Raw genomic sequence first — 22,152 nt, 5'->3', positions numbered from 1 at the left:
GAAAACAAAATGCTACGGTAAGCTACAGAATCTGCCCACAGACAGTATTTCCAGCTTCTTAGGCTGAAACTCTCTTCTTAGTAGAGATTTGGACAGTGAAATGGGGTAACAAAGCTGGAAGGAGGAGGAAGGAGAGGGAAGATTAATTTCCCTTTAAGCTCGCAGGGAAAAAATAACTCTGTCTTAATTTATCAATTTATAAGTGTACAAACAGCCAGGACCCAGTTTAACAGTTTGACTGTTTTTTACGATTAACCCGCATTTTAATCAACCCCCCTTCACTGCCGAGATTGTTGTATTACCTTTAGAGCATACGCTGAATTATTTGGGCTTTTAATCCGCGAAAATCCATCAAAAAAAGCTCCCGTGGTTTGTTATGATCTGTGTGTAGCATCCACCATCTTGGTGCACCCGGAAGACGCACACAAGATTGGTTTCAATGAGGCGTTGCAACCAATGCATTTCCATTGGCCTCAATTTCCCAGAAGCCCTAGCAGCCCACAGCATGTGACGATTTCCGGTTTCGTCATCACAGCGAAGCCATCCAGTCTCATACTCCGCGACGAAGACGGATTTTCTTTTGATTCATTACATTACGGCGGATTAAACACATAAAACAAAAGGCGGGTATGTCCGATACGGCAGCGACATTAACCTGGAGTAATCCATTCGCGGCACGGAAACTGTTAAAGAATCACACAAGCGGTTACAGTGTAGAATTGTTTTAATAAGTGACGAGGATAGCCAATGTCACCCACTGTCCCACTGTGCTGCCTTGTAGTACATAAACTGATTGCACAATTAGCTGCTAATGGGACCAGAGAGATTGCTGCTGAATGAGATTGCAGCTGAATCTAAACAAAGGTTATGTGCCTTAATAGAACAGAGAATTCAAGGCTGTGTAGAGGGGATGGAATGAGAAGAAAAGGAAATGTTTTCATCTGTATTTCTGAGATGTGTGCATTTGTATGAATTTGCAGATATACAGTTTGCGTGTGTGTACATCATCACGGACCTCTCTGCCACATTGCGGGCAGTTTGGAGGAAACGGGCGTGGTCGTTCTCCTTCAGGCTGTGTTCGGCCTGTGTGATGAGGGCACTGGAGCGCTCCAGACACTGGCGGCAGTTGGCAATCTGCTGGGCGAGCTTACGCAGTTTCATTACCTGAGATAAAACAAAATACACAAAGACACACCTTACTATACTTGTGGGGTGAACTTTGATTTCAAGTACTTTAATGTTCTCACCAGAGCAGCTAACCTTTAGATGTCACCTTCATTATCTGCTAAAAATGTAAGGATTACATTAGGCTCTGTGCATAACTGTAGTCACACATGACACCTTCATGTGTTCAGTGGGAATAGCAATGACACTTTCTGGAATCCCGGGACTGCAGTTATGCATAGAGCCAATTGTTCACCACCAGGGCTTATAAAACCTCCATTCCATCCACTACTAGTGAATATGTGATGAGCCCTTTGGATCACAGTGCCATACAAATGTATGTAAACGCACAAAATGAGAATGAATGGGTCTGCACTCTGCACTCACTTTGTTAATAATTTGAACGCTACCATGTCACCAATGCTGTCATGTGGTCAGTTTTGCCAAGTCAGCCTAAATTGATGATACCTCCACGTCCTTCATGGAAAAGGTTATTTTTCCATGAAGTACAGGAAGTTTGGTTCAGCACTACTTAGTGGATTGTACTCACTCGCTTGGTCATCAAGTGTTTTCCTGTCCAACTCAATTTCTTTTTCTTTTTTAGTGTAGTGTAGTTAGGCACTGACTGACTGACTGAATAGGATAGAGAAATAACTCTGGACCTGCGACATAATTTTGCATGAACTGTTACAGCCTGACAGCGATGCTATGCACCATTAACCTAAACCTGAACATCGCCGAAATATACTTAAGTATTTTTCCATTTCATTCAGCCGAGAGCAGAGATCCTTGAGATTGAGAAATGCTATCTCATTCTGCTCTGCCCACGTATTGGTATAACTGTCAATAAACTTTAATTACATTGAATTGAATAGAGGGCGATAATAAGGGAATGCGGTCATGCTGGTTAAGAATGTCATCGCTCATCTGTCGAACGGTGACCTTGTGAAAATGATGCACAACAGAGGGTGGAGACATATTCCTATTGTTCTCTGCTATCATGAGATAACAATGATAAAGAAAGGAATGTGTGTGCGGCTCTGACTGTGTCTGTGTGTATGTGCATGCATGCGTGTGGGTGTACATGTGTGTGTGCTTGGGTTGAGAGACAGACATAGAGGAAGCAACAGATAGATGCTCCACCCAGTCTGACACATGATCTCATTATCCCTCTGAATTTAATTTGCCTCAGCATGCACTTCTGTCCCACGTTCATGTTAAGGCCTGATTTATACTTGGTTGTGTGTCGTGGGTTCGGGTCCCGGTGTCGGCGACCTTTGCTGGGTGTCATTCCCAGTCTCTCTCTCCCTGTTTCCTGTCTATCTTCACTGTGCACTACCAATAAAGGCAGAAAAGCCTCAAAAAATAAAAAAAGTTATTTTGGGTTTAAGTGGTTACAAATATCGTAGCACATGCCTCACAATAAGTAGGACTGACTGGTTATTTCCTACAACTGGAGTTTCCAATCCTGAATTGCAACTTCCGCAGACGTACGCTTCTTAGCTGATGCCAATGGTTTACCAGATTATGCAAATGCAGATTAGGGCGAGCATTATAATGTATTTGGGATATCTGCCTGTCTCGCACGTGCACGCGCGTGCGCACACGCACACACACAGTCTGATCATCATTACATTAGTTTTACAATTACAGAATATTCTGATCATGCCTTTTGATTATACAGCAGTTAGTGTAATTATAGAATATTCCGACCATGCCTTTTGATTATAGTTAGTTTAATTATAGAATATTCTGACAGAGCACGGAAATTCTGTTCCAAGGTAATCTATTTATCTCTATTACCACTCACATCCTGAATACACAAATGAAATTAGCTTTGTGAATTATTTTGTTCCTGGAAAAGAGCACATAAGTGCACATAAAAAACTAAGACGGGAGGTGACAGCAGGAACGACATGTTGTATAGTACAGACTGTACTGTACAGTAGTCCCCTTTCGTTGACAAAGGTGGAATGAAAGTAATTCTTTAAATGTCAGAGTTGCAGCGTGTTCTCATTATCCGAGAAACCACTTTGGTTCTCTGGCTACATAATAATGAAAAGAGAAGACATATTTACAATCTCAGAGCTTTTATAAAATTACCAGCGGCAATTTTTCAACCCCTTATTTTTCCAAATGAGAATAAACACAAACGCTCGTTGGCAATGGTTTTTAAAGCACAGCAAGCATCAAAGTACCGGTATAGAAGGCTACAATACCCATTCTCCCTGTACTTATAGAAGCCCCGTTGAGCGGGTGAGGTTTCATTAGAATTGTTTGTTGCTATTTCAGCCATAATCTGTTGTCAGTGTAAAGGACATTTAGTCACGTTGACAAGAGAAACACAGACAGAGAGTGAGAAAGAAGCATGGAGAGTGAGAGGGGGATTTAATGGACAGTGCAGTATAGATTACGCCACGGCAACATCTGCCCTGAACAGCATTGTGCAACCAACCTCATCCCCCTTTTACCCAAAACGGGGGACAACATGGCAACGCCAGTCTGTTTGCTCTTGATCGTGTGTGTGTGTGTGTGTGTGTGTGTGTGTGTGTGTGTGTGCGCGCATGCACGAGAGAGAGAGAGATCTTATACATTTATTTTAGCTACGTGTTCATATGACAAAGTAAAAATGTGGATTTCGAATTCAAGAATTTGATCTAAGTATTCGCTCATGTAGACTATAATTCAAGACTGTTCTAATCTCCAGTGTGATGACTCAGCTATGCACCCAAAATGTGACTTTCTTTCTGGTGAATGTACTGTATATGCGGTTTTCTGTTGCCCATTCTTATCTCAATTCAATTTGTATGAATTGAGATTGTACACCTTCACATTGGCCAATTCATAGAAAACTACAGAAATAAACCATCAAACTATCATCGATTTTTGAAGATAAAGGGATTTTGTTTTGCTCTTTGAAGAGTGTGATAAAAGAAGAAGTGAAGAAAAAACTGTAGTGTGAGAGGGAGGGAGAGAGAAAGTGAGGATGAAGTGACACGTGCAAGCACGCATGCACGCACACATACACACACGTCTCACACACACACACACACACACACACACACACACACACACCAGGGCAAGGGAATAATTTGTTTGTTTGTGCAGGGAGAGATTAAGCATGACTGAGTCTCCTTAGAGAGAGACAAAGCTCGTTAAGAGGAGGAGAGACACACGGCCCAGACTGCTTCATGTGTGTGTGTGTGTGTGTGTGTGTGTGTGTGTGTGTGTGTGTGTGTGTGTGTGTGTGTGAGTGGGAAGCCTCCTGCATGGCTCTCCTCGCCACTGTCAATTCAAATCTCCCTAATCCTATTGGTTTATCCTACGGTTTAGTGCCGTCCGCCTTTTCTATGCTTTACCCTTTTCCTTTTATTCTGTCTTTCCATCCTGACATATTCTTCACCTTTTTTCCCCCTTCCTTTATCATGTTCATTCATCTTTCCTTTCCTTTCAGTTTATAGTCTTCAGTAGCTCCAGTAGCTTTTTTTGCCTTATCCATTCTACTATTCCTCCCCACTCCCCCCCCCTTATAATAATTCAGTCTCCTTTAGTTGTTGTTGGGGTATTTGTCACTGTACATACAAGAAACTCATCCTCTACTTTTACAGAGTTTAACAATGAGGAGTGAGCATGTGTCTTGCTCAGAGACACATAGACTTGGCAGACTGAGGCCTACCAGCGTTCTATTCCACCTCCTCTCCTGTATAAATTATTTTATCTTACCTCAAATTATTATGTCCGGTAGCTCAGTCGATAGAGACATTTTCTTTTAGCAATTTTCTTTTTCAATCTTTTAGGCTGCTGTTTTTTTCCACTAATGTCCAACATTTTGATGTATGTGTTGTGTTTTCCACACAACACATAGGCTGTCTGTGTATGCGTAGGGAAAGTCATGCGCATTAACACATCATTACCGGTGTAGTAGATAAGGGGTATAAAACCACAATCCAGCTATACCACATACAGCATTGGAAGATATCTAATGAACATTGTCCCATGCTGACGTCATGCACATGCATGAAGTTGAAGGAGACGGACCGAATTAGCCCTGCAGAAGGGTCTGCTGACCTTTTGACCCTCAAGAATGGTCTCAATTCCTGCACCAGTGGCATACTTGTGTGCACATACGTACGTATACTGGAACCATCCAATTCCAATTACTGGCCTCCATGTTCTTATGTACAAGGAAGTAATAGGAATCTATTGACTTGTTTCCCTACAGACTCAGAGACTCAGTCCCATGGGACACCCTTGTAGCATAAAGACTTGATTCCATTTCGGCTGGATAAAGTGTCATCGCCACAAATCACACCCTGACTTTGGATATGTCAAAGGTGGAATGTTCCACTCAGTCACAAAAGCATTCATTCACAATTCCTGGACCCTCAATTGAAAATATGACATTCACTGTACAATAAATGTAGATTCATTACATTTATACATGTAAATACAGATTGTGTGTTATGTGAAATCTAAAGCCATGGAAAGTGCATGCGTACACCCTTTCCCAAAATGAACTTCAAAGAAATACCAGCCTCACGAAAACATGTTGACGAAGTCTGGAAATGTCACGAGACATCTCAATGTCTCCATCTTGCAAAGAGAGTGACATACAGAGTAACTGAGCCCAACGAAGAGAACTATATATTTGGGGAGGCAGACAGAAAAACTAGGATTAGTGGAGTCCATGAAGACCGGACCAGAGGGAGAGACCAAAGAAGCCAGAAGGATGAGATGGGGGTCTTGGCCACATCGCTACACAGACCAGCTCCCGACGCTCTGACCTGAGCATCCCAGCAACATCGACCAGCTCAGGGGTTATAGCGAGACCAGCAATCGAACCCCTGCCGCTTGCGACGCAACCTCTCTCCCTCAGCAGAGAGACGAACCCCAGTCTGCCTCTCTCAAAGCTCAACAGACCAGCTCAGGAAAGTGATATATCATGTTTCTAAGTTCATGGCAAAAGAACATTACCTATCATATAGATATTTCATTATCATTTGATTTGTTTCTTCAATTCTATTTTGAACCTGTATTAACCCTTGTTTAAGAATTAGTTTGATTATTGTTCTACTAAGTTTGTCTATTAGCTTAGGTATGGAAATAAATTGATTCATTTTTTAAAAACAAGTCTATTATTTGCTCAAGAGTTGAACTGGTTTTTGACACATGCAAAGTAAGAAAGGCTATGTAATGGAAAAGACCTCTTACCTTCAGATTCCATAGATTTATTAAGATAAAATAATAATTGATTATTTTATAATCTTTTAATTGTTTATTAGTGGTTTAACTTAAAGGCTAAATACAAATCAATCTGGTGCTTATTCCAAAAGCTCATTTCACTGGTGCCCCTTCTTAAATTCAGATTGATTTTGAGTCTTAATTTTTGAACTTATAATTCATATTTTTATAATTATGAATTACACTAATATAAAGTCTAACGGATTAAATATAAACCCATACATACTACACCGGTAAGTCATTAACACACACAGGTACACAAAAAATGCTCCTACTGTACTTATCTCAGGATATTGCTTCATCAGTTTGTCTTTAACTTTAAGCATCTGTGAAGTAATGTTTCTGTTTGTGTAAACACACAGGCAACCTCAGAGTACGTTTTAACACCCCCATCGCCCGTCTAATTATAAAAAAAGATCCTGTGTTCTGCGGTCCAGTCGCTAGTCACGATAGATTTATTCTTACTTCCCGTTGTATCGTCCGGCGATAGCCAATCAAATTCATGTGTTGCTTTGTTTACCCTCCACGTGGAACGGTGATACGTTTACATTACAGTAATTACAGCAGGAACGCTCACTAGGAGATTTTTATCGCCCAGAGTCGCCTTTGTTCGCCTGCTGTTAAAACGTAGGGTCAGAGCCAGAGTTTTGGGTTCGATGCCGATCGTGATTTCGGAGAGTCCTAGATCACAGATTACATATGCTTTGTCCGATGTTATTTTGGTAAAATATATATATATATATATATAAATATTTTGAATGTCAATTTGATAAACAAATGAATAATAAACATCACTATGTAAACATAAGGTTTAATCCAGGTTGAAAGCAGTTAAAATCAAATTGGCTGCATATTTGCCAATTGATACCGATGTCATCATGAAGTCAACTCATTGCCAATATATGAGCCAAGCGAGCCAGGCTCTATTGAAAACATTTGGACTCAAGGCAACAATAAACTTTTTCATGGCCAACTCGAAGATCTATTATTCATGTGTTTGGTATCAGGAAAAGAAAGGAGGGCTGGGTTGCATAACATGAACAGCAGCTTCAAACTGAAATCTGAAGTCCTGCAACACAAGGCGGAAAAACAACCCGAGCTGGAATCAACCCGCCGACGTTGTGCTGATGCGTGATTGATGCACTGCACAAAATGCTCGACCACTTCTGAGGAATTCTAGCAGTGCTGCACAAAATGCTCGACCACTTCTGAGGAATTCTAGCAGTGCGTGTGATGTACGAGGCAAGCGTACCTTGGATTCCTTGATCTTGACAGCAATAACCTGCTTCCTCTGACGGATGATTTCCACCAGCTCATCACACTCCTCCACCAGCTTAGTCTCATGCATGGCTGTGTTCACCTAGAGGACAGACAAGAGAGACGGTTACGCCCGCTATACAACGACACAAACCTCCAGTGTCCTGATTCAGTGCATGATTATATGTCCAAGTCCAGGTCAATCATATTTTGTTACAGAGGAATCGGATGTAAGTCTTTCCTTTTCACTCTCTGGTGAAAAGTTCCACTTGACACATTCAGCATAGCAACAAATGCAAACAAAACATATTCTGCCAATATACTGTCTCTAGAAAACAGCCTAGTATATTTCATTTGCGTTAACAATATCACTCATCTCTCAATAGTGCTAGAGAACGGCCATCAAAGGTAATATAACATTTTGCTTTAGTTGTAGCAGTATAGTACTGGAACATGATTTTATGTACATTGTCAGAAGCTGTTTAGTTTGTGTTCTGTTCTGTTCTGTTCTAAAACTGTTCCAAAAAGTTTAGCCTGTCACACCATGCTACAGTATGTTGCTCTCACAGATCAAATGTTTAGCCTGTCACACCATGCTACAGTATGCTGCTCTCACAGATCACAGAACACACAGATAATAATGATAATAAATGATAATAATATGATCTTCATTTGTGTCTTCTGAATGAATCAAGGCTTTACTGTGTACTATAAATCCAAATAATGTATTATATTATAATACATTATTTGTATTTATAGTGCACAGTAAAGTCTTGATTCATTCATTTTTTTCCCAGGGACTTTTTACGGCAAACCTTTTCAAATCAATTAATGCTTTAAAGTGCTTTCAAATGCAATGATAACGTAACTTCAAAAACTCACACAATGATAATGAAAGCCAAACAATTCAGGCTTCTTTGAATTATCCAACAAACTTAATCTAGAGAGCCCAGACAGGTGTGAGCAAGTTTATGAATACACTGAATGTGTAACCACTTTGATCACTCTGGAGCATGTGATCCCTCCTAACGGGATTCACACAGCAGACGAGCCATATTGGTGGTGTAATTGTGGAAATATTGATTTATTTATTCATGTAATCTTTCTCTCTATAGCCTCGAGGGCATGCAGACTATTGGGAGTAAAGATATTTCACAGACTGCAGAATACGGACTCAAAACTGTGGGAAAATGGTTCCATGCGGTGAAAACCTTTTTCATTGTGGTCATAATTTCACCACCAAATGTAGGATAATCATCCACCGTATACTGCACACACAGAGGAGATAGAAACCCCATATCATTGCTCTGAATGTGGCATCATTTTACTTCTCCAGGAATTGCAATAATAGAAACACATTGCTCAGTGATTTTGGTATTCTATCCCAAACAGACATTGCAAACAGGAAAGAAAACTTTGCCAACATTGTCTCACAATTTTCACAAATGTATAATCCCTCCTCATTGAAGGTTTTGAAGTATTGTAGACCACTGGTTCTCAAACACTGGGTCGGGATTCGGGACCTATTTATGGGTTGTGACAATTTTTTATGGGGCCCTTTAGTTTTTGTTTCCTAAATTTTGTTTTTATTATTTAAATACATTTTCCAATATATATAATTCAATGATTTTTTTTTCATATTATATTTCATATATTTCATGAAGAAATAAAAGACAAATCAAAGAAATTCCAGAAAACAATTGTTTAAGGAGTAGTGAAAATAGTTGATCTGCAAGTTCACAATGTAGCGCGAAGTGCCGCACTGTGATCTTGTAGATCTGCTATTTTCAAAAGTTTGGGTCCCCAGCAAATATTAAGAAGCAATACCTGTTATGATATGATCTGATTGCCTATGCTGTGTACTTGTACTTGTACGTGAATGCACAATGTACTTGGATATGTATTGTGTATTGCCTGTAAGCAGACTTTCTAGTTAGCTGCTGGAGATATCTCAGAGAGCAAGGTCAACTTGCTGCAGCTAGCCGATTGTTATGTCTCAGTGATTGTTAGTCACGTCATTAGGACATTAGGATCCAACAGCTATATATGTCCTGTGTGTATAATAAATCTTGTGAACCCTTGGCGAGATACTGTCTAAGTGACCCGTTATTTTGTTCTCCTGGGCCCGTCCGTCCGCCCGCCGCCGGACCACGGTATACTTCAACCGGATTGTCACACACCACCCTGCCGGCACACACACATATGGTCTGTCAAACCAGATGAGGGTCCAGTACTCCAGAGTATTACAACAATACCTGTACATGTTCCTATTGAAATAGTACAGTAGATACTTACAGCTGCATGCATTTTCAATGTTAATCCAATAGAAAACGCCAGAGAAACTATAGATGGCTGACCCAAGACCGAGGCAATGCCAGTATAACTGACTGGAGAGAAGGCTTTAATTGCTGACTGTCAACAAGAATTCTCTCTTTAAGTGTTGTGGTGTGTGGTGTTTAATTACACCAAAGAATACAGGAGGGAAACTATACCTTGTCAGTCTCCTGGGAAACTTCTGTAAGAAGAGGTTAATGTAAGTCATGGCCTTTATTGAATGTTGCACTTGACTAAACTGCAAACTGATTTGACGTGTTTGTATATTTTCTGTCAATATGTCTAATACTAATGAGATATAAATCAAGAACACATTTCCAATTATTTATAGCTCCTCTATACACATGAGGCCCTTCCAGGTAATTTAATAAGATGTGTGGGCCTTTTCTTGCGTATGCAGAGCCACTATTATCTTCCCAGTTATCCATGAATAAGATGGATGGATTTAAAAAAGAATATATAACACATATATATATATATATATATATATATATATATATAGCTGCAAGTAGCGATAAGGCGGGACCAAGCAGGAAGGCAATACGCAATAAGAACAATATGCACAATAAGCCATAGAAACATGGAAGACTAAACTTGAGAAAAAGAAGACCATGTGACAGGGTTGCTTTTAATCACAGGATGGGGGGCCGGTTTCTTGAAGACTCATAGGCTGAGTTGTCAGTACCCGGATTTGAACCCATGACCTTGTGGTCCAAAGGCAAGAGTTCAGTCATTACTGAGCTATCTGAACACAATCACTTGTTTCATTGTAAACAGCAAAGTCATCCAGTGTTTTTGATAACAATTATGTGTGTCCTGGTTTTTGGGATCATTGTCCATTACTACAGTGTGTTCGATGTTCATGTGTTCACATACAAACTTCTCTTCAACTGGGATTTAAGATTGGCTCATAAAAACTTCATTTTTTCACTTACATTTTTTTTACTCCGATTATTTTGTCCGTATAGGACCAACGTTCACGTGTAGAAGCTTTCGTGCATTTTGATCCTCGGAGCAGGGCTCCAGACTAACTTTTTTCACCATCGTCCCGGAACCGTCCCAAAATACAATTTGAACTGTCCCGAAGGAAAAAAAAGTACAAAAAAGCACCACTCAAATTGTGAAATGAATAACTGTATTCCTATTGTAATAGAAATACAATTAAGCCAAACAAATAATGTATGTATTGAATACATGCAGTACATTATTTGTTTGGCTTCATGTTTCTTCTGTAGATACACTGATTTAGTCAAAATGCTCCCAGATGAAAAATAGGGCTTGGTTAAAAATGTTAATCGAATTAATCAGAGGCTTTGTAATTAATTAATCTAAATTAATCATATTTTAATCGCATATCAATATTCGACCTGAGAACAGTGATATTTATTTTCAAATGGATTTTGTTATTTTGGTGTAGCCTACCAGTGAATCAATGAATAGTGGCTACAGTAGCTTATAAAACTTTGGTGTAGGCTACTTGATCAAGACCAACAGATAACGTGCAGCAATGCAGGTATATGAATACTCAAATGTCTATTACATGGTTGGCATGAGAAAACAAATAAAAACAACTTTATTAGGGGGAATACTAAGACGAAGGATCAATAAATAATAATAATAATAAATACAATCAATAAAAACTGTGGAATGAGAGCGTTTTGGGGTGTGCATTCCACAGTGTTGGGGCAGCAATTCCAGAACAATCTGAGCATTAGAAAACATCTGTTGCTTCAGAGGATATATACCAACATATTATTTAATGTCGATGCCAGCTAGCAAGCCTAGCATGGAAGCTAACGTTAAACGTTGGTGTAGTACTGTAGCCCCAATGCCCCATGTCCATATGGAACCTTTCTGTGGCACACAACCATGGTTTTATGCACGCTTCCAACCGATAGTTTTTCAATCTAAATGTCCCATCCACGGGGCAAAAGCAATATAATTCCTATGATTCCGTTGGGTGAATGTAGTGTGTGCGTTGTTGTTGCTGTTGTCAACTGTCTGACTCTGACGGCACGGCAAATTCTCATGCTGCTCATCGCTGCACACGAAATGCGCATTTTCAGTGTAAAAACTCCTCTCGTCCCGAAACCGTCCCGAATGAGATACATTTACGTCCCAAATAGATATTTTACAGTCCCCGGGACGTCGGGACGCCGTTAATCTCGAGCCCTGCCTGGGAGGAGATAGATTTTAACAGTTTTTCATATAATTCAAAATGGCGGGTGTTCTAAAGGTCAGAGGTCAAAAGTCAGTTGTTCGGCATAAGGAGACGCATATGTGTATCAAAATGTCATTGCCGACGGTCAAACGGTTCATGAGCTATGCGTGTTCAAAGTTTGCATTTTCAATTGAGCGTTATAGCGCCACCATTCGGTCAATCGTATATTGACTTCGGGACTGCTTGGTCCCTTAATAATAATTCCGCCAGAATAGCAGAGGCCTTTCACACCCGGTCTGTTGTGAGTCTATCTGTCTGACATGTGTGACACTTTGCACACACACTCCCAGGAGGCCAATGGGGAAGAACTTTTCAAAACATGTAACGGGTCCTTTGGCCTCTTAACTATTGAACCGTAGGTCATACATTACAATTGTTTCCTCCCTGGATTCTTTGGCTGATTCAAATAGGCCCACCCATTTGTGCTTGACAAGATTTACTGCCATTAGTTTGTGAGAGGGGCCTGTTGAGCATAATAATGCCACAAATCATGAATGAATCTGCGCCAAATCTGAATCACACATTTAGAGGCCTCGGTCTAAAGCCAACAGCATTTACACAAACACCCTTAGCTTTTTTCCACCAAATTAGTAACAAATGCACTATACATATTTCATGTGACAATGACCGTCAAACAGGGTTTTGATACTCATTTGCCTGCAATTGCATTCACAACTTTGAGGCAGAGCACCATCATGCCCAGATTGGAATCACATGGGACTCTTGTGATACTTGACTTTGACTTGACTTGAGATCTACTTTTAAAATTACCAGCTCAACAAGATCTACCCACCAAAAAATATATTATCCCATTGCTAAAAATATGTAAAAGATCAGACCAGTCTGAAGTGAGTGTTGCAACAGCACCCCCTGTTGGTACTCTAAACATAGGGGCATAGGGACATTGCTGTTTAAAATGTACCAGATGGTGCTTTGGAATAGCGCCGCTGGCGTTACAAACGCACTTGTAATGGGAAATAAGATGGAACAAAAATAGTTGGTAGATTTTCGGGTTCTTTGCCTCACACCTTTTTTATATAACTTTATAATGCTGCTGACGTTTGCTCACTTTTGAAAACAACGCATTGCAGTGGGGGTTGTCGACTTTAAAAGCTGTATAGGGAGCCGACAGGCCCATCTTGATGTCAATCAATCAAGTCACCTTAATTCAAGTGGCAAATGCCAAAAAACGTGTATTGTGATTTTAGTCTATAAATATTTGTTTTATATTTGAATTATATATTTTTAGGGGAATGTCATGTGTTCTACCTGCACAGCCTTTGTGATCTACCTTTTGGGCACCCCTGAGAGTACCTCCATTCCAACTGAAAAATGCAAACAGTTGCCCCATATGTCTTATAAATGCAGCTTCCTGGTGTCCTGGTGGCTGTACCCACGGCTGACACAGCCCTGTAAATGCATACCGGCATGAAAAGGGGTGCACTTTTCTATTTGTTCTGACCTACAGTAAGGGGTGAGGTCATTACCTTTTGGGGCTGTGAGATGTTACCAAGCCGACTTGTCTTCATTTATGGCTTATCTTACTGTATGTGTTTAGGTTGTGTGTTGTATAATCTGGTAAATGTTAGGTTCTTATCTATATTTGATAAGAGAAGGGCCTCCTGTTATATCCAGTTTCATCCACATATTCAAAATGCAGTCACGTCAAATGTTAAAGTTTATTTCAAACAGAAGTTGAGACTAAAGTTGGTCTTTGGGCACTCAAGGAGGCGCACGGTTTGGGATCCATTATTTCTAAATTGATTAAACTGTAATAATAGTATTAAAGTTAAAGACGTACCTTTCCAACCCTTCAGGTTGGGTCGTAAAAGGTTGTACATTGTGGACTGGTAGTAAATACAGCCCTATACTGTACATGGAGTATTTCAATAAAGACACTCTTGTCTCCTTGTGATAGATGTCCCCATCTGTACATTTCTCAGGGTTGTGATTTTCTGTCACGCTGAAGTCTACCAAACCACTTATGCGCCACAACCTTGTCCCACACATCACTCCCCAACGCTTATTACAACACTCACATGCACTTAAACCTCATTAATCTCTCTCTCTCTCTCTCTCTCTCTCTCTCTCTCTATATATATATACATACATACATACACACACACACACACACACACACACACACACACACACACACACACACACACACACACACACACACACACACACGCGCGCACACACACACACGCACACACACACACACACACACACACACACACACACACACAATTCTTCAAAGAGCCGTCTTATGACTGCAGGTTAGTAATTGAGCAGGATAAATGCTCCCGTCAAGAATCACCATGGATTAATAAGTGAGCTGCTTGGCGTATCTGAGTAATGGCAACACTCTATCTCCTCTGCATGCAGTCCACCTCCCCCACTGGCACTCCCTTTATGTTCTCCTCCTCCTATTCAAACTACACACTGAACATCTAAAACAGGCATATTGTAGCCCAAAGTGTATGTCAACAATCAGAATCCTGCAGTTAACCCATTTTGACCTGAGCTCAGATTCTAAAAATGTCTTCCTGACATTGTAGATCTGCTATTTTTCAATAGCTAAAGCATAACATAATTCTAACACCAAAAGGGGTTCCCGCCCAAAATGGGTAAAATCAATTTAATCCGGTAGTGGACAATTAACCAACAAGATTCACTTGAGAACATTTCTATCCGAACTTCACACAAACGTTTTTATTTATTTTACATTTCCAATACCAATTTGTACTTTTGAGGTATATTATGATCATTATATACCGAAACCACTTTAGCCGTATTTAAACTATAATAAAAATATCAGATCTCCAAGATCTACTTGAAAGTTTCTGGAAAATCTTAGGAATTGTTTTGAAAAGAAGAAGAAAAAAAGTAAATGATAATTTGTACTTTTGAATAAGTATTTTCTGACTGTACTGTAACTCAAATACAAATTTGACTAGGCAACTAATATTTGACTAGGAGTATACTTTGACTTAAGTACTGGGATGGAGAATACTTTAATCGCAGCAAGCAACAAATCGCAGCAAGCAACAAGCCAAAATAAAGTACATGTTTGAATGTATGAGTATTGAGTAAGCACCACATGGATTGGAAGTGTGTTTTATAAGACCTTGCAGCTGCTGATGCTGTGAAGACTTAATACAGCACTGAGTTACGTAAGAGCGTGATCTCCTCAGACAGACATGCCTGACATTACAGTACATCTACTGTAGGCCAACATTGTTCCTGATCTAGTCTGACATGGTCAGACGCATCTGTCTTTCAACATCAATTCCAGACTAATCAGAATGTCAGGGTTTTGTCACAAAGAACTAAATCATTTTTAGGAGTGACTTGGACTAACAGAACAATTATTTCTGATTTTACCACTAAAAGTTGTTACTGCAACACTTGCAAAGTACTGAAACTGGCCGGAATAATTTGATAATATTACTGCAACAGTGCTAATTCCATGCACCGTGTGAATAGGTGAAATTGTGCCAGAACTCATCCTCAACCTCTCCACATTTACATAGCCCTACACAGCCAATTATTTTGTCATCCCATAATATAACCATTCAAATACCAGATTTGTTTGGAAAGGGGTTTACAAATGTCTCCTGAAATAAAACTGGAACTGAAGTTTCATGAAACACTGGCAGACTGCCCACCCTCTTAAATAATTGCATGAACACCTGACTCATACCCCAGTAGAAAGCAAATTGAGTCTATATCCTACTTGATATGAAGGATTAGGTAGCCATGTAAGCTGTCTACACAGTGTGCCGTTAAATCAAATTCTACACAGTGGGTTCATAGTACATAAACCTGGACAGGTCTGGGCTAATGACTAGCAGCTCACTCTAAAATGGTATATGGTGAATTTATATAGCACTTTTATCCAAAGCGCTGTACAGAGATTGTGCAGTCACACACACACACACACACACACACATACACCGATGGCGGCGGAAACCATGCAAGGCAAAGATCATAGATCTGCACTGGAAACAGCTGAACAAAACATAAATATAATAGGCAACAGACAGAAACTGTTACACATTTAATACACATTAAATGTGCTTTTTACGCATTACATGTGTAAAAAGCACATTTAATGTGCGTGTGTATTACATTGTGTGTGTGTATTACATTATAATTAATACAAAAATGGCTGTATGTGTAATTGCTGTGAGAGCTTGTGAGAGAGAATGTGAGGAAAACACCTGCATGTCCCTCACACTCATCATCGGGTACAGGTGCAACCCACCTAAACAAAGCTGTGAGCCGCCTGATACAGAACAGAAGAATGCGGAATGCTGAAGCTGTGAATCATGACCATCGCTACTGCAACCCGGTTGCAAGTCACGCGATATAACAATGTTGGCTCACTGCATGGACTGTATGGATGTTCTGACATCTCTATTTTGGGCAGTGTTTGCAATGTGATGGCCGCCGGGCTATAAAAACAAAACAAAACATGAAGGCAGAAGCCTCCTCCCGGCTCCCAGGCAAAAACACTTATCAGTGTGAATGCTTCTCTGTTTTCAAAGTCCAATGGAGGGATAACAACTCCCCAAAGCAGGCCCCGGAAGAAGGAGGCTGTGTACGCTGACACACTGCTTTTTGATCTTATACGCCAATACAGTTGTAGACAAACACAGAGGAGTGGAATTCAGGTCAATGTCCCTGCAGACTCTCTCTTCCTCTGTGTTTCTCCCACATATTGTCTTGCATTATTATTGAGTGTTTGCTTCCATACTTTGCGTGTTTCTGGTCAACCGAAAAAGGTCATGGGTTATGGCACGCTAACACTTCTCTCCCCTTCCTCTACTCTGCCTCCTTTCACAATGCCCCTCCGCTCCAACCTCCCTTCTGATCCATCCCACTCTCGTCTTCTTTCCAATTCTCTACCCCTGCCCCGTGTCTGGAGCTAGCTTGTGCCAATGCTCTACTCTACTGCCTAGCCTGTAAATACAGCCCCGCTTCTCGCGTTAATAATGAAGCTAGCCTTTTGACATCAACATCACAGAGCTCAGAGCACCGGGTGGAGAGAGAAATTCAGTTTCTTTTGATGATTTTGCTTAACAGTCGACAGCATGTTTTCCCTGTCTGTTTTAAATTCTTTCCAAAGAATAAGTGATGAGATCCCATCGGTATTCTGCAACGTTGGTGGCGTCAGTATATCAGCATGCAGGCAGAACGCAGGAGGAGACGGGTGATCCTTTCTTCTTGTGAAGATGAACGGTTCCGTCTGTAGTAAATTATCAGCCATCACTTAATTTGATTGATGAGCAGCTATACAAGACACCGTTCTTGGACCCTTGGGGAATGGCTTGGGAGGGAGTGGGCGACCTGGGAGGGTGAAGGTTGGGATTTGGCACGTGTAAGAAGAAATGAACCCTGTGCATAGTGAGGTAGCGACTCGTGCATTTGTCTGTTGCTATTACTGTCCTCTTGTCTGGGAGGAATTACATTGTGTGTAGGGAGTGTGTGCATGTGTGTGTGCATGTGTGTGTGCGTGCGGTATAGCGTGTGCACATGACAGATGCAATGTTGACACCACTGCTAAGTGCTTGAGGGTTTCAGCTGGCTATACTCAGCACCTCCCTTTAAATCACAGCACAGGCACAAATGAAAGAGGCCTTCGGCAGTGCAGCCACAAGACTGGAGAGGGTATCATTCTGCACAGAGGAGTGCAGGTTGACCCTGGAAGAGTATAAGGTGGCCTGAACGGTTCTTCAAGGTTCTTATGAAATTAGAGTGGTCAGGAGGTGCAAGCACATCCAAACAATTGCAGTTGCCACATATTTTCAATATGGGTGGGTGGTATTGAACTGCTCAATTTAGCAATGCTACAAGTATGCCAATGCTCTAATATCCCATTTTAAGCGCACTACCGCCAAGCTCAAAGCAGTACTTTACTGGGGGTTAGCAGCGGCTTATATTAGGAGGTACAGTTGTACAATCAGATAAGTTTTCCCATGGCATTGCTTCTTCCCTTTATTTCAACCTCAGAGTTTACATGCACATACTGTAGGCTGTACAAAAGTCAGCCAGTATATATATATATATATATATATATATATATATATATATATATATATATATTTTTTTTTTTTTTTATGATGAAAAAAAAATCTTTATTGTTTTGGCTTTTGCAGGACTTGATCATAGACCATTTATCCAGATATTATGGGTAGTCCATGTTAATTCAAGCATTATTTCTACATACAGTATGGAGAGTCAGTGTTTATGTATGACATTTCCTCTCGGTAGGTTTTATGGTGACTAAAACTAGTTTCCTCATTCAATTCCGTTACAGTGTCATTCCACAGCAGCTTAGCCAAAACATGCCCGATAGCATCTATGAAGCACATAGTCCAAGAGAGCACTGGGACGACGCATGGCCTTGCTTTTGTGTGACGGGTTGCATTGGATGTTGATGTGTAGGCCCTCTCTGAGGTCACTCCTTTTCCTTGATCTTGTTGACAAGGGTTTCTCCTAGCGCCTCCAACACCTCCCGCTTGTAGTCATCAAAGTCGCCATCAATCTGATTGACCGCACAGTCCTCGACTACCCACATATTACACTTAGTCTCAGTGATAAGCCTGGCATCGTGACTCACAATGATAACAGCTCCTTTGTATTCATTGATGGCTTCTGATAAGGCATCAATCGACTCAATATCCAGGTTGTTAGTGGGTTCATCCAAGATCAGTACATCAGGTTGGTGGCAAGCCAGCTCAGCAAATACTACACGCGCCTTCTGTCCTCCTGAGAGTTTGGATATCTGAATGGTGTGCGCGTGGCTCTCCAGGCCAAAGCGACCCAGGCACTTCCTGCTGTCCTGATATTGAAGGTTGAAGTTCCTCTGAAGATACTCTGTGGCTGCTTCGTCCATGTTCAACTGGTCTGCATACTGCTGGTTGAAGAAACCCACTTTCAGCCGATGATTCTTCCTCATTTCACCTTTGCCTGGGTTTAGTTTTCCAGTGAGCAGCAGTAATAGGGTACTTTTTCCAATGCCATTGGGTCCAACTATGCAAATCCTGGACTCCATGTCAATTCCAAAGTCCACATTCCTAAAAAGAGGCTTTTGTCCCTCATAGGCAAAGTCAACACAATGTAGTCCCAAGATGGGGGGAGAGAGCGGCGGGGGGTCAGGGAAGGTGAACTTGACGGTGTATTCTTTGGGTCTCTTCAGGAGCTCCTGACTATCCTGGCTCTCTTCCTCCATAGCTCCTTTCTTTTTGCCCGTTACTTGTTTTCTGGTCAGCGCGTCCTTCGTCTGCTTCTCAGCCTGTTTGGTCGACTTGCCACCAGCCTTCAGGTCCTTCAGCTTCTTCTCCTGCTTGTCGAACTGCTTCTGAAGCTCCTTCTGTTCCTGCACATACATCTTCTTAAATGTCAAGTAGTTGCCCCTGTAATAGAACAGTTTCTGGTAGTCCAAGTGCATGATGTCTGTACAAACTTCGTCCAGGAAACTCTGGTCGTGGGAAACGATGAGGAGCGTCTTCTTCCAGCCTTGAAGGTAGTTGTTAAGCCAGATGACGGCATTCAGGTCCAGGTGGTTGGTGGGCTCATCCAGCATCAGGAGTGTGGGCTCCATGAACAGAGCTCTGGCGAGGGATACCCTCATTCTCCAACCTCCTGAGAACTTCTTGGTGGGTCTGTTCTGCATCTCAGGAGTGAAAGAGAGACCGGCCAAGATTCGACGTGCTTTAGCCTCTGCGGCTGCAGCTCCAATGGCCCTAAGCTCCTCATAGACCTTGTCTAGTCTCTCTGCCACACTGTCCTCTCCTTTCTCCAGCAGGGCCTGTAGTGACTTCTCTTCTTCCAGGAGCTTCAGGCGACGGGTGTCTGCTTTCAGCACCGCCTGGACGGCAGGAGTGTCGTCGGCCAGCACCTCTTGTTCACACAGCAGCACATCAATGTTGGGGGGAATACTTAGTGCTCTGTTGGCAATGTGTTTCAGTAATGTGGTCTTTCCTTTTCCATTTGGTCCAACCAAGCCATATCGTCTGCCCGCCACAATCAGAAGGTCAGCGTTGACAAAAAGTTGCTTTCCGTGAGCAGATATGCTGAACTTCTCCAGCTTGATATCAGAGGCATTCTCCAGCATGGCTTGTCTGGAGGACAACTCAGCCTGGGACACAGAGAAGTCTCCTTCTATTGCATTCTGGGCATGCACACTGGCAACCTGCTTCTCATACTCCATCTTTTTCTTTATCTTCTTTTTCTCCTTCTTGCTAAGGTTTGCCAATGGGTCGTCATCGTCCTTCTTGGCCTGCCCTGCGATAACGTCCTCAGCACACATCATGGTGTCATTTTCCCCATCACTCTCCTCTTCTTCTTCCTCCTCCTCGTCTTCGCTGCGTGGTGTGGAAACCGGCTTTCCCTTCTTCTGCTGTGTTTGGACCTTGGCTGGTTTGGGTTCCTTTTTGGGTTCCGTCTTCTTCGGTTTCTCCTCGACTTCCTTTTCCTTTTCGTCTTCCTTCTCATCCTCATCGGATGCAAACTGCACCTTCATAGGCTTAGATTTAGCTTTTTTCTTGCCTTTAGACACCTTCTCAACCTCCATTTGTGGTGGTCGATCTTCATCAAAAGAACCTTCATCGTCACTCTGACCGAGAGCCGCGAAGATGTTCCCACCCTTATTGTTCTTGCCACCTTTACTGGGGACAAATGCAGGCTCCTCGTCATCCTCATCGCTGGTTTGCACCGACAGCTTTTTCAGCTTCTCCATAATGTCTGCATCTTCATCGTCATCTCCCCCACCACCTCTACCTTTCCGGCAGTCTTTCTTCTTTTTTTTAGGCTGTTTTCCCTGTGTGTCCTTCACAGGTGCCTCCTCCTCCTTTTCAACTTTGACATCTGTGGCAAGCTCCTCAAAAAAACTCTTTTTGCCTTTTTTATCTTTCTTTCCTTTCTTCACAGCTGCTGATGGGGCGGCTTCGTCACCGTCCCGCTCTGCCTCTTCTTTCGCTTTCTTGGGCATTTCTGTCGCTTTGATTTGTGTAACTTTGTCTTAAAATTACTTAAAAATGTTCTGTTTTCTGACAGTGACAGTGAGCTTTAGCAGCCGCCGGCTAATTCACTATTTTCGTGTTGTCTAACCTCGATGTGTCATCATAATGGCATCACGTACAAACAAATCAGTTAGCTCCATATATAGGTACAAATGGGGCATATCCCTTTCTTACTCCATGAATTCTCGGCAAAACCAACTTGGTCTGCCCTGGAAAAATAGCTCAGCTTGGCACAAAGCAGAGATGCATGCATGTTACTACTGTTTGGGACAACGTGACATTTAACTGTCCCCAGCACAATCAAATATGGATGTTTAGACAAAGTTTAATATCTTCAGGCCCATTTGGAGTTTTTGTAAGAAAATTAATTAGACCGTTTCCCTGGTGCTGTGTAGCCCTTTTTGAATGCTCAATCTTTGATCAGCAGCCAATGAAGATGTTTTCAAACAACAGTGCTATTTTATTGCTAACGCAACCATTAATAAAACAACAAGAGGAAAAGCAACGGAGAGAGATAATCAATTAATCAAGCAATGAGAGAATGTAAGAAAGATTGGATTTAGTGTGTATGCGACTTGTGCCGGGGGGCAATACTGGCTGAGCTAAGCTGTATGCAGTCAATAACAGTGTCAGACCTGAGTGTTAATGATATTTCTGATCTCTAGGGAAGAGAAAAAGTGAGTGGACGAGAGTGAGTAACGCTATAGCCTCACAGCATCTCACAGCACTCAGAACCATACATGGATGAGATGGTTTCTTGCTTTTGAGGGGCCCCTTCAACGTCTGGCTTTCAGAAATGACATCATGTGCGGGCCAAGTCTATGGACTTTTAATGTTTGTCTTTAAGCAGTAACGTCATGTGTCAGCCATATATATAGCAGTAGCTATAGCAATAGCCATTCA

General features: G+C 41.5%; 2 protein-coding genes across 5 annotated transcripts in view; both read right to left on the bottom strand.

Annotated features, from left to right (window-relative positions):
* The window catches only part of LOC310873119 (putative E3 ubiquitin-protein ligase MID2), a 184,093-nt gene that overhangs the window by 38,240 nt on the left and 123,701 nt on the right, over positions 1-22,152 (bottom strand). For all 4 annotated transcript variants that reach the window (XM_083785420.1, XM_083785419.1, XM_083785422.1 and 1 more), the window contains 2 exons: positions 7,658-7,765; positions 1,016-1,164 (listed from right to left, as the gene is read on the bottom strand). In XM_083785420.1, the coding sequence (XP_083641546.1) occupies positions 1,016-1,164; positions 7,658-7,765 (257 nt within the window). The remainder of the gene's footprint in view (positions 1-1,015; positions 1,165-7,657; positions 7,766-22,152) is intronic.
* On the bottom strand, positions 18,343-21,313 carry LOC310873118 (ATP-binding cassette sub-family F member 1-like). Its single transcript, XM_083785418.1, has one exon. It carries the CDS (start codon positions 21,216-21,218, stop codon positions 18,684-18,686), a length of 2,535 nt encoding a protein of 844 aa, XP_083641544.1. The 5' UTR covers positions 21,219-21,313; the 3' UTR covers positions 18,343-18,683.

This window comes from Protomyctophum parallelum (assembly GCF_964188405.1).
Source record: "Protomyctophum parallelum genome assembly, chromosome: 16".
Classification (NCBI taxonomy): Eukaryota; Metazoa; Chordata; class Actinopteri; order Myctophiformes; family Myctophidae; genus Protomyctophum; species Protomyctophum parallelum.
The sequence above is the reverse complement of the archived record's forward strand: the minus strand, read 5'-3'. Positions and strand labels throughout refer to the sequence as shown.

Excerpts from the sequence above, each read along its gene's own strand:
- LOC310873118 (XM_083785418.1), bottom strand. The coding sequence starts at position 21,218 with ATGCCCAAGAAAGCGAAAGAAGAGGCAGAGCGGGACGGTGACGAAGCC.